Source organism: Opisthocomus hoazin, chromosome 4, assembly GCF_030867145.1.
Source record: "Opisthocomus hoazin isolate bOpiHoa1 chromosome 4, bOpiHoa1.hap1, whole genome shotgun sequence".
Classification (NCBI taxonomy): Eukaryota; Metazoa; Chordata; class Aves; order Opisthocomiformes; family Opisthocomidae; genus Opisthocomus; species Opisthocomus hoazin.
Window position 1 is genome coordinate 86,038,897 of NC_134417.1, and position 14,651 is coordinate 86,053,547.

At 43.6% G+C, this 14,651-nt stretch overlaps 1 protein-coding gene across 4 annotated transcripts in view; it reads right to left on the reverse strand.

Moving 5' to 3' along the window:
- DPP6 (dipeptidyl peptidase like 6) overlaps positions 1 to 14,651 on the reverse strand; it is a 587,128-nt gene that overhangs the window by 281,053 nt on the left and 291,424 nt on the right. The window contains exon 1 of one of the 4 annotated variants that reach the window (XM_075419778.1): positions 123 to 660. The exons of the other annotated variants lie outside the window; for them this stretch is intronic. Coding sequence (XP_075275893.1) covers positions 123 to 176 — 54 coding nt within the window. The 5' untranslated portion in view covers positions 177 to 660. Of the gene's footprint in view, positions 1 to 122; positions 661 to 14,651 lie in introns of those variants that run through there. 4 annotated transcript variants of the gene reach the window in all.

Below are 14,651 nucleotides of genomic sequence, written 5' to 3' on the forward strand. Positions count from 1 at the left end.
CTCAGTTGACAATTTTAGGAATGCACACCAAGAAGATTAATAAAGAAAATAATCGTACAAGAAACACAGAGCTATACAATGCAAACCTATATTTGTTTGAAATTGAGGAAAATAAGCATTACCTGTTCTTGTTGGGCTTGTTTCCCTGATGCATTTTGCTCCTTGGCTGTAGTCATGCTCACCTATTTGTGCCCACTGCAGTGGCAAACAGGATTTTACAGTGTGTGTGTGTGTGTGGAAGCTTGTCTGTGTGTGTTCAGACATACACGCACACACACACATACAAAGACTAAAGGGATAAGGATGAGTAACTAGTCCATCACTTAATCACCAGCTGAGAAATTTCCCACCCCCACAAAAAGAAATAAATAAAAATACAACGTAAAAAAGCACTAGTCTAGCTGTCTTCCCCCTTGAGCCTCTAAAATAAAAGCAGAAGCAGGAGCAGAGAGAAGGATGCTGTGGGGGCTTCTTCAATTAGCAACAGCCTCTGCAATCGTCACAGAAACAATGATAACTGCTTGGCAACCAGCAACTGGCAGCTCGGAGCCGGGAGGCAGCGATGTGGTCCTCGCTCCCCACCTCCACGGCGGCAGCCCGCGCCTTGCGCATGCACCGGCCGCCTCGTAGCACAATGTGCTGCTCGCTTGCGATGTGCAGAGCCCGGCAGTCATCTCCCCTCCCGCAGACGGGGTGGAAGGGGCTGCAGACGCCCGGCGCTCGGGAATTAAATCCCGCATTCCCTGTGATGACGGCGACGGGAGTCCCGCGGACGCAGTGTTTCTGGCAGACGCGTTGTCGTCTTTTCTCAACTTGCGGGGGTTTCAATGCCCTGGCAGTCCCCGGCGGCCAAGGGAAGCTGTGCCAAGGGCAGCCTCTGCCCCGCTGCCAGGGCCATTTTGGAGGATGCAGCGTGCAGTCCCAGGGAAGCAGGTTCCCACCGATGGGACGCAGAGAGCACCAACGCTCCCTGGGGAGCTGCTTGCCTCACTGCCAAAGGGTGAAAGGAGCATCGGGGTAAAACATGCCCCCAGCCTCACCCAGCCCGCTCCACATCTCTGGTGTGACGGGGACCACTTTACATTTCTGTTATCCTTGCTGCCTCCTGCGTGCTTGCAGCTGCCATGTAGGTCACGTTGCAGGGTGACACACCAGCGTGCACTGCCTGCCCTGCTCCGCGCTGCGGTAGCTCGCTCCCTGCAGACTCCCTGCTCTAATGGAGACCTCTCGGAGCTGTCAAACAAGCCTTCCTAGCCCGCTCGTCCACCTTGCTGTCAGCATGGGTTGACATGGGGTGCGTCTGAGTGCGAGGCATAAAGCAAGTACCACTCTCCAGTAACCCTCAGGGGACCATAACACAGTTGGGCAAAACTTAGAGCAGCATGAAGGTTGTCCACTATTTGCTCGGGGCTGCTGCAAGCCCTAGCCTACCGCAACATCAGGCAGCAGGAAACTGCCATGTTGCTGCTTTTCCCCTCCTCACCTCCTCCCCAGAACACCCGTTGTACTGGGCTGGATCAAGCCCAGAGCTCGGCTCTGTGCTGTAGCGCTGTATGAAGCTAAATGTTTTCTCATTCACGTGATACTGGTATCTCTGCTGAGTCTGCAGATAACCAGCTAAGGAAAGGGAACGTCAGAGTATTTATCTGACAAGGAAGTGATTATGCCCCATTTGATCCTCAATTTTACAGCACAGATTTATTACGCAAGGTCACATTCACCAAGAGTACAACTCCGACGGAGGCAATGTCTCCTCACACCTGGGACAAATCTAATCCTTGGTCCAGGGACAGATCAACGGCAGGCCGAGTTGTCCTAGAGATAATCTACTAGCCACCACTCAGACCTTCTAGACATTTCTGCTTTTTCACCACTATATATCAAATCAGTTCATAGAAACTATGACATACAGATCTGCAACACAGAATTGTGCTGGCAGGAAACTGGACAACCTTGCCTGGTCCCAGGTGTCAGGATCCACAGAATCACAGAATCACAGAATAGTAGGGGTTGGAAGGGACCTCTAGGGATCATCTAGTTCAACCCTTGCGCCGAAGCAGGGTCACCTACAGCAGGCCGCACAGGACCTTGTCCAGGTGGGTCTTGAATATCTCCAGAGAAGGAGAATCCACAACCTCCCTGGGCAGCCTGTTCCAGGGCTCCGTCACCCTCAGAGGGAAGAAGTTCTTCCTCATGTTCAGACGGAACTTCCTGTGCCTCAGTTTGTGCCCATTGCCCCTTGTCCTGTCGCCGGGCACTACTGAAAAGAGTCTGGCCCCGTCCTTCTGACACCCACCCTTCAGATATTTGTAAGTATATATTAGGTCCCCTCGCAGCCTTCTCTTCTTCAGGCTAAACAAGCCCAGCTTGCTCAGCCTCTCCTCGTAGGACAGATGTTCCAGTCCCCTCATCATCCTCGTAGCCCTCCGCTGGACTCTCTCCAGTAGCTCCTCATCTTTCTTGAACTGGGGAGCCCAGAACTGGACGGAGTACTCCAGATGGGGCCTCACTAGGGCAGTGTAGAGGGGAAGGAGAACCTTCCTCGACTCCTTAAGAAAAAGTGAATAGCACCTTCTAACAAGAAGCAATTATTTACTTTTAAATCTAATAGCCTACGTCAACCTCTTGCTGGGTTGTACTATGACACAGTTACAGCTTACATTGCAATTTCATCTCTTTAGTCCCAATAGTTTTAGTCACAATATTCTGTAGATGTTTATAGTGAGGTTATTCTTGCTCATACATTTTTTCCCCAGCCATCAGAATAGAATTGCTTTCAAGGTCTTGTATAAGTGGATCAGTTTGAATTTTCCAGTTGGCTTAGTCTATTTTTCTACCTGTTGTGGGTAGTAATGAAGGCTTGCTTTACTCCACACTTTTGTTGTTTTTCTTTGCAAGAGGAATTCAAACTAAACAAAACTGCATTTTGAGGGTTTTTTTACTTTCTTACAGTATATCCTGCAAATTACTGCACAACAGATCCCTTTCAAAATAGAGACCATTCACTGTGTCCCTGACCCCTAAGTACTTATGCTGGCAACCACTGAACTTAATTGCACTATTATTGAAAATAAATACATTTGTACTCTCCCCAAGCGTATTCAGTTCCATCACAGTTAACAATTTAAAAAAAAAAAAGCAGTTTTCACTAGTTTTCTGGAAATGGCCCCTCTTCCTCACAATGTAGATTTTTTCCAATAAGCTTGTTGTTGGACACATAAGAAGTTAATTTTGCTAATTAGTCCAGCAGTTAGCTATGCAAATGCATATGGCTTAGCCTCATTACACAGGTGCGTTACGATGCTGACTGTTCTCACTGTGCATCCCAATGCTTTGGCACAGTTACCCTGAAGTTACTGAAATGCCTGGTGGTACCCCTCCATCACCCCTGACTTGTGGGGGGGGCTTCATCCCCTCGAATGGCCAAGAGCTCATGCTCACTGCCAGGAGGATGTGGAAGCAGGGGACAGCCATCTCCTCCAGCTCACTGCCACCATCTTTCCTTGATCAAAGGGGTTCAGAGGTTGCCAAACACCTCCTGGGGAGACGCTGGAGGAGGAAGCAGCGGTCATTGCCATTCAGAAATACTCATTACTAACAGGCACAGAATAATCTGCTCACATATTAGCAGGGCTGAGGCCATGCATCCTGACTTCTCTGCTATGTTAGGGTACCAATTTTGTTGCTTGGCTGAGTCATCACTTATGAAAGATTAATACATCCCTATCACAGGACAAGAATCAGTATCTGCCAACCCCAGCAGCTGCCCAGGAAGAAGGATTTACACAGACAGTGCCATTTAGGGTGTTGCAGCAGGCACTGGCAGATAAGGACCCTGGGCATATGAGCTTTCCCTTCCATCCCACCCCACTGCATCCTAGCTGATCACAGTGATATAGGCAGCACATCATTCCTCCCTGCCAGATTTGAAGATGCATCAGGCAGTTCATCCCCTACCACCCATCATTTGCAACAGGTTCATCTCCACTGGCCTCCTGGGCTACACACAGGGTCTAGCTTCAAGCTCACTCCCTGCCACACAAGCTGCACTCCTGTCATTACCATCCTCCCTTGATCCATGTAGTCCACAGCATGCCACCACTGGGGCAGCTCAGGAGCACCTCTTTGAGCACAGACAGCTCTCTCTGTTAACCAAGATGCATGTTCAAAATGTCAGCTACAACCACGTGAATGGCATCCCCACACTTGACATCCATTAGCTTCTCCAGCTCCACGGCAGGACAGACAGCCATTCCTCTCCCATCAGGAGAGGAATCAGTGACAGGTGAAAGGAACTGTTCCCAGCTACTCAACTCATCTTCACCCAGAGTTCTTGTTTCAACAAAATCATGCAGTGCTGCAGTAAGACAGATAATTTTTAATTACCTTGTAACAAATTAGTCACCCATGTCCTAGAGCCTTTCCTGTTAGAAGGGAAGTGCTTCATTCTCCTGAGACAGGATTGTGGTCTGGGATTATACTCAAAGTGCTCCTAGCAGTTCTTGGAAAGCACCTCTACCGCCACTACAAAGCTCCCTCATGCTCAAAGATTGTTGCAAATCTTGCACATTGCAAATGCTGCAGTGGCTCTAGAAGGCAAGGTGGGCTAAAACCTAAAAAGTCATTGCTGTGAAGACGTATGAAGTCTTAGGAGCTAAAGCACGAAAACCATTGCTTATGACCATGCATTATAGCAACCTATGCTAGGGAAAGAAACAGTTTGTTATTGTTCCCTAACATTTTTAAGCAGATCAGTTCACTAAGACCATCCCAGATCCTGTCCCTCCACGTAGTTGGAGGTCTCTGCTGTCCACGGATGCAGAGCAGCCCCTTCATGGGAAGTAGCAATGGGGTCTGGGGAGTCAGTGCAGAGCATTCCCATCCCCTGCATGTTACAGAGGCCAGATCCAACAGCAGCCTGTGCTTGCAGGGAGCCCTCCAGCTGCATGCCTCTCTTCTAGGGAGTATAGACTAAGCAAGGGCAGTAACAAGCCTGCAGTAGCAGCGGGTGTAGTTACTGGATGCAGAACCCTTCTGCTCCTTTGAAACCTGGGGTTCCAGCTGTTCCACACTGGGCTATTTATTCCCTGTTCATTACCACATCAAGGAAGTTGAAGCCACTGGGCAGAGTGGGTACAAATGAATTCTACTTGATTAACTATACCTTTGCACAGTCTGCTAATGTTCTCCCCTCTATACATAAAGATCAGATCCCATGGAGAGCTACATATCTCAAATTTTTAGTGGGTCTAAACCATTAGTACCTGGGATGCGGTAATGTGATACCTCCAGCAGAACACACCACAGGAGCTGCTGTTGTACAGCCGGTCCCTCTGAGCTTCGCACTCACTGCCACTTCCCACCAGTTTGGCTGGTTTGCTTTCAGCTCAGGGAGGACACACGGCCCAGGAAAGCAGTTACTCTGGCAAGCTGTGACAACGGAAAAACCTGCTCACAGGTAGGTTGAAAAGGAAAAGTCCTAAGGGCTCCAGTTATTAGGATACAGTGTTATGGAGGTAATGGACGTTAGTAAGATAACTCAGTAAGAGAGACAGAGTTTGCCAGCACAGACTGCCACTGTAAAAAAGGTGAAATGAGCCCGTAAAAATGTTGTAGCCATTGATTTTAGCATTCAGTCATTTGAGAGGTGACTGATGTAGCTTGGATCAAAACAGGCCCACAAGACGGAAGGGGAACAGTGCTTGGTATGCATCAGTGCTGCTTGCTGGAGTGGGAAGACAGCAGGGTGGGGACACAAGGCTGACAGCTCCTGGCAGCTCCTGCAGCAACTATCTGAGAAGAAGGTCTACCTTACCCATGCTTTTCCACCACCATCGACATACTCCCAAAGAGCTAAATCCATTTAATCTCCAAGGCTGATCTAATACATTAGAGCTGCCCTATTGCTCCATGATTCCAGCTTTCCTGAGAACTTCAAAGAGTGAGAAACAAGAGGGAAGGGATGCCAGAGCAGAACAGAGAGCTGTAAAACCATGAGGGCTGTGTGTTTAAAAACTCTCTTTACAGGAGTTTATGCTTTTAGATGCTGCAAAAGCAGCCAGACATCCTGGCTGTTCATTCTGGAGGTCTCTGTTCTGTGCTCATCTAAATAAGTTTTGGAGAGGGAGAATTTAATTTTGTTTTGTTCGCAATGCACAGTTTGTGCCCTGCCCCTCTCCAAGAATGTGACAACAGTAATATCACATTATTGCACAGCAATGTCCCCAGTTGGAATTGGGAACTGGAAACACTTAGATGTTAGACCAGCCGACATCAGCCTTACTCCTACACAGGCTGCAGAGCATCTCTACTGCTTACACACCATCCCCAGCAGTACGTTTCAACCTTATTCCTATTAGTAGACAACAAAATCACTTAATCTTGTTCCAGATTAATCCTTATCTTTGGCAAGACTTCTCAGTTTGTCAAAGGGCATCCCAAAAATAATTTTATTATAAAGGAGGAAAAAGCTTTGGCCCTTAAGGATATGCATTAATTAGCTTTGTCTTGCACCAGCCCTGCTGCTGTTGCCCCTCTCCAGTTGTCTCCAGCATGCTCATTCTGTAAAGGGTTAGCCGTGGGGGGAGTCTCTATGTCCAGGTGAATTTTCAGGGACTCTGCTGAGGACCTCTATGGCTTAGGGATCCAGTCGGATAATTTTTCAGATTTCAAAGGCTCTCTGAACATGCTAGAGGCAATAATCGATTATGAATATAATTACAGGTAAAAAATATATAATATTTCCTTAACTCTTGAGCAAGATCTTTAAGCAAGCAATTTGGTGTGGCATTTTCATTTAACAGATCAAATCCAGTTTATTTAGTCAATGCCATTAATTAGTTATTTGCATGAATATCTGTTCCTACAGGGGATACACTTCAAAAAACCTTGAAAACTCCTGCTATCTGAGACAGCAGACACATGCAGTGGAGGACACAGAGACAATGGGCATGGCAAGAATGACTTGCGGATTTCTGTAACCGATCCATGGTGTTGCTACTATTTATGCATTTCTGAAGTCTCAATAAGTTCCTTTTTTTTTTTTTTAACATGTGCATCAGAAGGCGGTTTAAAGTATTTCTAATAGTTTTATTTGAAGTGCTATATTCTGCTGCTTCACCTTTCTCACTGCTGCTCCAAGTTCCAGGACCCCACAGTTCATGGTAAACAAATAAGAGAATGCTGGGATGCAACCTGTGAAGAAGTCTGCTCACTTGTGCACACCTTGGAGCTACTTTGCATAGCTGTTTCCTGCTTAAATTGGAGAGTGACTATGGGGAACACAGCAGGGCCTTCTGCCCTTCTCATTTCTGGAATATGTATCCACTTTGGGTTGCTTACCCCAAAGTTCAAGCACGTGTACTGATAGTCAGACTTTCCTATTTAAGTGGATTATATTTTTCAAAAACACCACTTTTGATCCACTGTGGGGTTATTTTTTGAGTCAGCATACATATTTAAACACATCATTCCAGCCCCAAAGGCACATGATTAGCTACGCCATAGTTGTTTGGCACTGTGTTATGCCTGCAAGGAATACGGACCATACCGCTGGCTTGTTTCTTCCCCTCTGCCTGTTCCTGCTGGTGTGACCTTGGCAGCTGTAATGCAACAGATGCCTTTTTCTCACTTGTTTATCTGTGTGAGAGAGACTTCTGAGGCCCCAACTTCAGTGCCAGCTGTGAATTGCCTCCAAATTGGTTTTTCAAAGTTTGCCTCCTCACAGTCTGGCTTAGTATTTCTGCTCCCCGCGATCCTAGGGATCAATCTTCACTGACATTTCCCCTTCCCTCTCTGGTTATTTCTGGGTAGCAGCTGAATCCCTTCCTCAATGATTCAGTACGGGCTCTTTTTGACTATTCTTTCAGGAGTGGAAGGATTTATTTTTTTGCTCTCTACTTTTTTTCTCTTTATTTAAATATAAGTTTTACACAATAGCCACAATATGTATTTTGTAACTCAGATATCCAGGTCAGAAAATGTAAAAGAGACTACTGTTGATTAGAAAACAGAGATAACAGAAAAACCACCCCAAATCATCGTCACAGAATCCCCATGTTCCAAACAGCTGCAAACATATTAGGCTATTTAGCAGCCTACTGCTTGGAAAAGGGAGAGCCTCATCTTCATTTTTAGCTGCAATAGTGATTTATAGGATGAATAAACGATCTGCATATAAGATGATGACTGGTTTAAATGTAAATGTTGTGGAAGACTTCTTATGTAAGCACATACAATTGCCTGAGAGATCCTCATACATAAAAGCCCCAGCTGGAGTGAGTGACTTTTTAAGCATTTGTTTTATGAAGTACACTTTTCATTGCAATAGTTGTTATTTTTCATTTACTTTTATATCAGCTTTAACCAAAAAAAAAGAAAAAAAATACTTGAACTTACAACACGATCCATACACTTTCGATAGTGAAGTTACACAAAATATTGACACTGTTAAACAGAGGCATATAACATATACTCATCATAAAGATGTCACATTTAGTTGAAGTTATACCACCACAACTAACGAGGTCTCACAAGTGATGCAGGCATAAGGAGCAAATGCCCTCCGTTTGTGAACATAAAACCTGGCAGGTGGCTGCACTGGATCCCACAGGCCGGGCAGGGCTGAGCTCAGCTTTATGCAGTGGAGAGGATCTCCTTGGGACCGCTACCACCTGTAGCAAAGGGCGCGACCGTTGGACCCTGATGAGTGGTCACCCATTGGACACCATGGTAGCCTCATGACAACGTCTCATAAATGTTCCTGAACATCACTGAGAGGGGCAAAGGTGTCAGCTCTGCCACCTGCACTAGTACTTTCTCTGGAGGTTACTGCCTTCCCAAAATGCTCACCAGAGCTGGATGGCTTGCAGTGGTCCCTGACCTCAATTACTGGTGAGGGCTCTGATGGCTGCATTTGTATACTAGTATGTTTTTTCCTCACGTTTCTAGATCTCTCAGGATTAAATCTGTTACGATATACATATATTGTTGCATTCCTACTAGCTCTATGGTAGATAAGCTTTTCCATCAGCCCAAAATAGCCTTTTCAAGAATCTGAACAATGAAAACACTGCAGACACTTACCTTCTCTGAAAGAGGCACAAAGGGATCCAGGCCCCTTCCTGTCTGCTTCACTTCTGTATTTATGAAGAAGGTAAATCCAAAATACCTCCAGATTCCTGTACTCAAGTCCTTGAAGGTGTAAGGAAGAGGCAGAAAACAACATCTGAGCATAACTCTACTCTAGTTGGATGAAACAAATGGTGCACAGAGTTATGTCACTTCATTCACTTTCCCCCTCAGTGCCTCAGTACCCCCCAGCATTCACCTTTCTGGAGTGCGGGTCTTGCACAGTCCATGTAATAAAGCAGAGGACAGCTAAACCTTGTTACCAGTATTTTTCATGCCCTCTAGTGGAAATGCTATTTATGGAAAATGGGCTAACTGGAAAAGCCCACCCAACACCCCTAACACAGAGGTAAAGGTGTGTCTCTATTAAAAAAAGAGAACGAAGGAGATAAGCAGAGTCAAGTTATTACCAGTACAACTTCAATAGTCCACTATTCTTGTGAAGAAGCAAACAGAAATGAGCAGAATGCCTTGCTCTAGCTTTTAAAAATTGACCAGCAGTTTTGATTTGCCACTTAGGGCACCTTTGAGATATTTCATTATCAGTGGATGAGAGGTGCTTTTTGAAAGTGTGCTAGCACTATGTCTTTGTTTTCGCTGCCTCGGTGGTCTGCTCTTCATTTCTGAGAACACTGCACTAAACCAGATTCCGAACTCACTTGAAACCAGTTAATGCAGTAAAGAGAGTGGAAATCTTACTGCATGATGTGCAAACACATACAATACTTAACTGCCTGAATACAAACTTGAATAGCATAAGTAATTCAAGTAATGCAACGGCAAGGTCCTGTTCCCATCCATTTGTTTGATCTGCTTAGAACACAAGAGAATTGATGCAGAAGGGATGCATAAGGTCTATATACACTATACATCTTACTGAGATCTTCTGGAGGACAGTAGAGCTCTGAGCATAGCATAAGACCTCTAAAAGTGGGTAAGACATCCTTTACTTAGCATTAATAACGTTCATTAATTACAGACATAGCAGGTATTCAGCAATGCCACCTCAGGCACTCAGGCAGAGCTGAAGCAAAGGCAGCTTGCACAACTCCTGATGTGCTGCAAGAAGAGAAGGTGTGAAAACCCTCACTTCTCTCCTTGAAATGACAAAGAGTGCCTCAGCTTTGCCTCTACCCATCCCTACTGGAAGCTAGAATAAAGCTTTAAAAGGCTGCAACTGGCAGGGGCACGAGCAGCAGCAGCAGGTGTGGGATGTCCAAAATGTACAATGAGTATAATAATTCTCTTGCCAGGGTTCAAGACTACTCCTTGTGTCTTCTCATGCAAAATGCTTATTCCTTTGAGGTCCAACAGCCAGGCATAGGAAGCGTGAAGCAGTAAGAGTAAGTAGCAGTGATCTGGGTAGATGTGATTGCTCTGGATGTCTGAGTGCTGCCATAGGGTTCCAGAAGCAGTGAGCAGTATTTATTAAGGGACTAAGGACCTCTGCTTAACACATAGTGGCTCAATACATCTTTGAGATTGTCCCACTACAGTTTGCAGGGCTTCGCTAATTTTTGTGAATATGAACAAAACACATGGCAGCCTCCCCAAAACATTACACAGCTACTTACCGTGATGTACTTAATCATACCTTCCACCATAAAGCCCAAATCAATAAACGCATCCTTTCCATAGTACTCACAAGTGAGTTTTTACCATATTATTGTTTGATATGGTATCTATGACCTTTCTATTTTACCATTTTCTGAACACAGCGAAAGAGAAATAATGACACAAACATTTCAAGGTAGCCTACAGCTCAATAAATGAGCATATCTCTGAATTATTCCATACAAAAAAAAATACTAAAAATTCTGTGTTTTCCTGTAGTTGTGAAAATAGCACAAGGATGGAAATCTCAGATATCTGGACACTAATAGAGAGTTCCATAACATTGCTATGCAACTCCTACAAATCTTAGGAGCTAAAAAAAAAGCGACGCAAGAACGTGCATTTATCCCCATGAACATATATCCCTTAGGAAACCATGCAAGTATGAAATTTGAGCTCAAGTGTGATGAAGTGTAACAGGCAGGACCATATGCCTGACAAAAATAAGTAATGTACATCTTATTCATATACCTCACAAATCTATGTATGTAATTACATGTATTATATGCTCATCATATATACACATATAAAAATCAGATCACATGTACATCACAGATGCAAGTGGCACATGGGATTCCCTACATATGCTGTAGTACAACAATAATGTTCAGAAAGAGACAAAAGCTGAGCCCGCTCTTGCTTCCAGATGTCAGCCACGCCTTCTGTTATCCCAACCTGTGGGCTAGTTAGGAGAAAAGGTGGAGAAGGACTTAAAAGCTGCTGGCTAAATGTCAGCAGTAGGAGGCAACAACAGATCAACACCAGCTGCTTGGATCAGGCTTTGCTGAAAACATTGTGTTCTGGAAAGCCTTGAGTCATTGCCCAGCTCCACCTGTGAAAGATCTGCAACTGCAATGTGCTGCATTTGGAAAGCTTATGAAGTCTCACCTTCATACATGAACTCACACTGGAAAAAAGACGTTTCAACACCCATCACTGCATGCTCTGTTGAGCAGACCAGACCTTTTAAAAGAAGAAGGTGCAGATCTCATCACAGCTGAGAACACTATCAGCTTTTTATTGCAAATATTACCCAAAGACAATTTTTGGACATATTTTCCAGGGATAATAAGGCAGTTAAGGGCTAATATTTATTCATGGAATCAGTAGTCTTTTCATTTCTATTGTTCTTCTCTATAAGATCAAGACTTCTGCTGGTGTGGGAAGCAGCTGCAGAACAGGACATCTAAAGGCTTAAGCTGCAAGAGCCTCGAACAGTGGAAATGGAAGCTGGACAGCAGAAAAAAAGTCAATTCCATCTCCCTTGTAAAGCAATACAGAGCACTGGATAGTTGATTAACTGCTTTTCACCTTTTGTTGTTGTTTGGCGATACCAGAACAAGCAACAGCTGTTCTGAAAGGATTAATAGCAGGACAAAGCATAATATATTGATAGGAAAAGTATACACATTCATGCTTGCCAGTAAAATTGAGCTTAGCATGAAAAGGAAACTATTGTAAAGATCTTTAACAGACAGGATTCCTCAGCAGTACTTTGCCTGATCGCTTTGCCCCTTCCAGTAGTCAAAGGAAATGGGAAAATTCTGAACAACAGAATAGGCTTTTAATTATGCCCAGAAATTAAGTCAAGAGACAAGCTTTCCAAAACAGATTAACCTATTTTCAACATTTTTTCACCTTCATAAATGCCAGAGACAGGCTTCATGTGATTAAAAGTTATAAAAATAGCAGAATAGTCAGCTGTAGTCTTGAAGGGATGCTTTAATTTGGTATTTTCTTCAAACTGATTTCACTTCAGGTCCTATTGGCAGCAGAATGACATACATCTGATTCAATAGTTCATCCTATGAGTAAGGTACTAGCTTGAGATTGTTTGTTTACCCATGTGGTAGCTGTACAAGGCAAATAAATATTCATTTATAGTCCATCCAGTATTGCATTTTAATGGTTTCTTATCAACTGGTTCCTTTAGGATGACATGAATTGTAACAAAAATGAACTCCTTTGTATCTTATTGCTAAATAAACTCTGCAGTATCATTTTTTTGGTACAGATTTATTCTTTAGTAACACAGTTAGAGGATTCAAGCAATTCCCTTAGAGAAACCTTTTTTAAAGATTTAATTTTCTCCCTAATAAGAGTATGGCATGTTAACAGAAGTTAACACAAACACAGATGGCAGAATAAATCCTTATGATACATGAAGGCCTTTGCTGAAAGAGTGGAGCCCACACTGCGTTGTAGAACGTGGTACCAGAACGCTTCTTCACTTTGACTTTCCTTCCGTGAAAAAAGAAGGGTAGTTAAATTACCTGGGATGAATATTTTTCCAGCTTTCAGAAACTTAAGTATATTCATCAGATTTTGCACAGTAAATGAAATTTAAATTTCTATAATCAAAGATACTTGATTGCTTTAAAAGGCTGATAGAGCTTCCATCCTGGCAAAATCCTATGCATGTTCTTCTCCCAGGCACTAAAGCTCCTTGACATTACTGGAGCTCTGTAAAGTGGCTATAAGTGGCTGTAAGTGCAATGCACATCAATTTTAAAGCCTCCTTATACTGTCAGAAAAGTGCAATGCAGAAACAGTATAAATGAAAATCCATTTTTGTGTGCTGAAGTCAAAACCAAAAAGCATCTATTCATAAAATAGTCCTGTAGTATAGTTGTGTGCAACCAATATAGTCAACATATTAGGAACTCTATTGTAACGAAACTAAATGAAAATTTTTCTTTTTAAAAAATTATTTTTATGACAGCAGCACCCAGGAGCTGCGCAGCCCAGGGTTCCCTGTGCTTTGGGATAGAGATGTTTCCAACAGAACAACAGACCCTGCTGAAAAGAATTTACAATCCCAAGAAGAATATTCTGCCTGCCATCTGCCTAGCATGCTGCTGTCTGTTCCTGCAGAGACAATTTTTACTATTAGCGAGTTTCTCTGACCACATAGGATAAGACATTACTCTTTCCAGTACTCGCTTCTGAGGTACCTTGTTAAAACAGTCTTTCTGTGTGTGCAGCATTGCATCTCTCCCCACCCTTTCACAGGCTGTTTCAAAGTACCCTTCCTAGATACAAAAAGCTTGAATGGTTGACATCATTATTCAGTAGCTTTCATTCATGTTACATCTCCATTTGGGTAGAGCAAGGTGCCGTTCCCTGCACAGGTTTCCAGCATCTGTCAATCCTCCATTGCCAGTTGAGATCTGATGCACCTTCTACTGAACTCAATGTTGTGTTTCTACTTGCAGTGCTGGGCTTGGACACCGAGACTACAGCCTTGCTGCGGGTCAGGACCTAGGCTTCGCCCTGCAGCTCAGTGTTATAGAAATGTACAGCTTTGCGTTAAGTATCAAGAGATAATTCAAAGTACAGGGCTTTTTTCTTTTTGTACAATGCACATGTAAAGAGTCACTCCTGAATAAGACTCCTGATTCATATGCAGTGGGACACGATGGTGCATTTACAGTCCAGAATCCATTACAGTTAATATTGCACTATTTACACTCATCTGCCATAAATTTAATACTGTTGTTAACGGCTGTCCCATTTAATGCACTCTAGGACTGCTCTTCAAGCTAGTATCAATTACATTTTCAAATAAACTAATGCTTTGGGTCAAATAAAGTGGAAACATCCTTCCTCTGAGAAATTTAGTACTTTGTATCTGCATCTATTCCAAGTGAATCTTGTGTTTTATTCAATTAAGTACCACAGAAGATTACAATGATCCAGAAAACATTAAATGAAAACATCGATTCTACAATAATAATATTGGATGAGACATGAACTGCTACCAATAACATAATCATGATGCATCAAACTTGATTACAACTTCGAAATAGTCCTATAATTTCACAGTAATTATTTAATGTTATTTTCAACCCAACTCTCTTGCCACTGATATTTGCACAAAGCTGCCTCTAATTTAAAGGCTGATATTT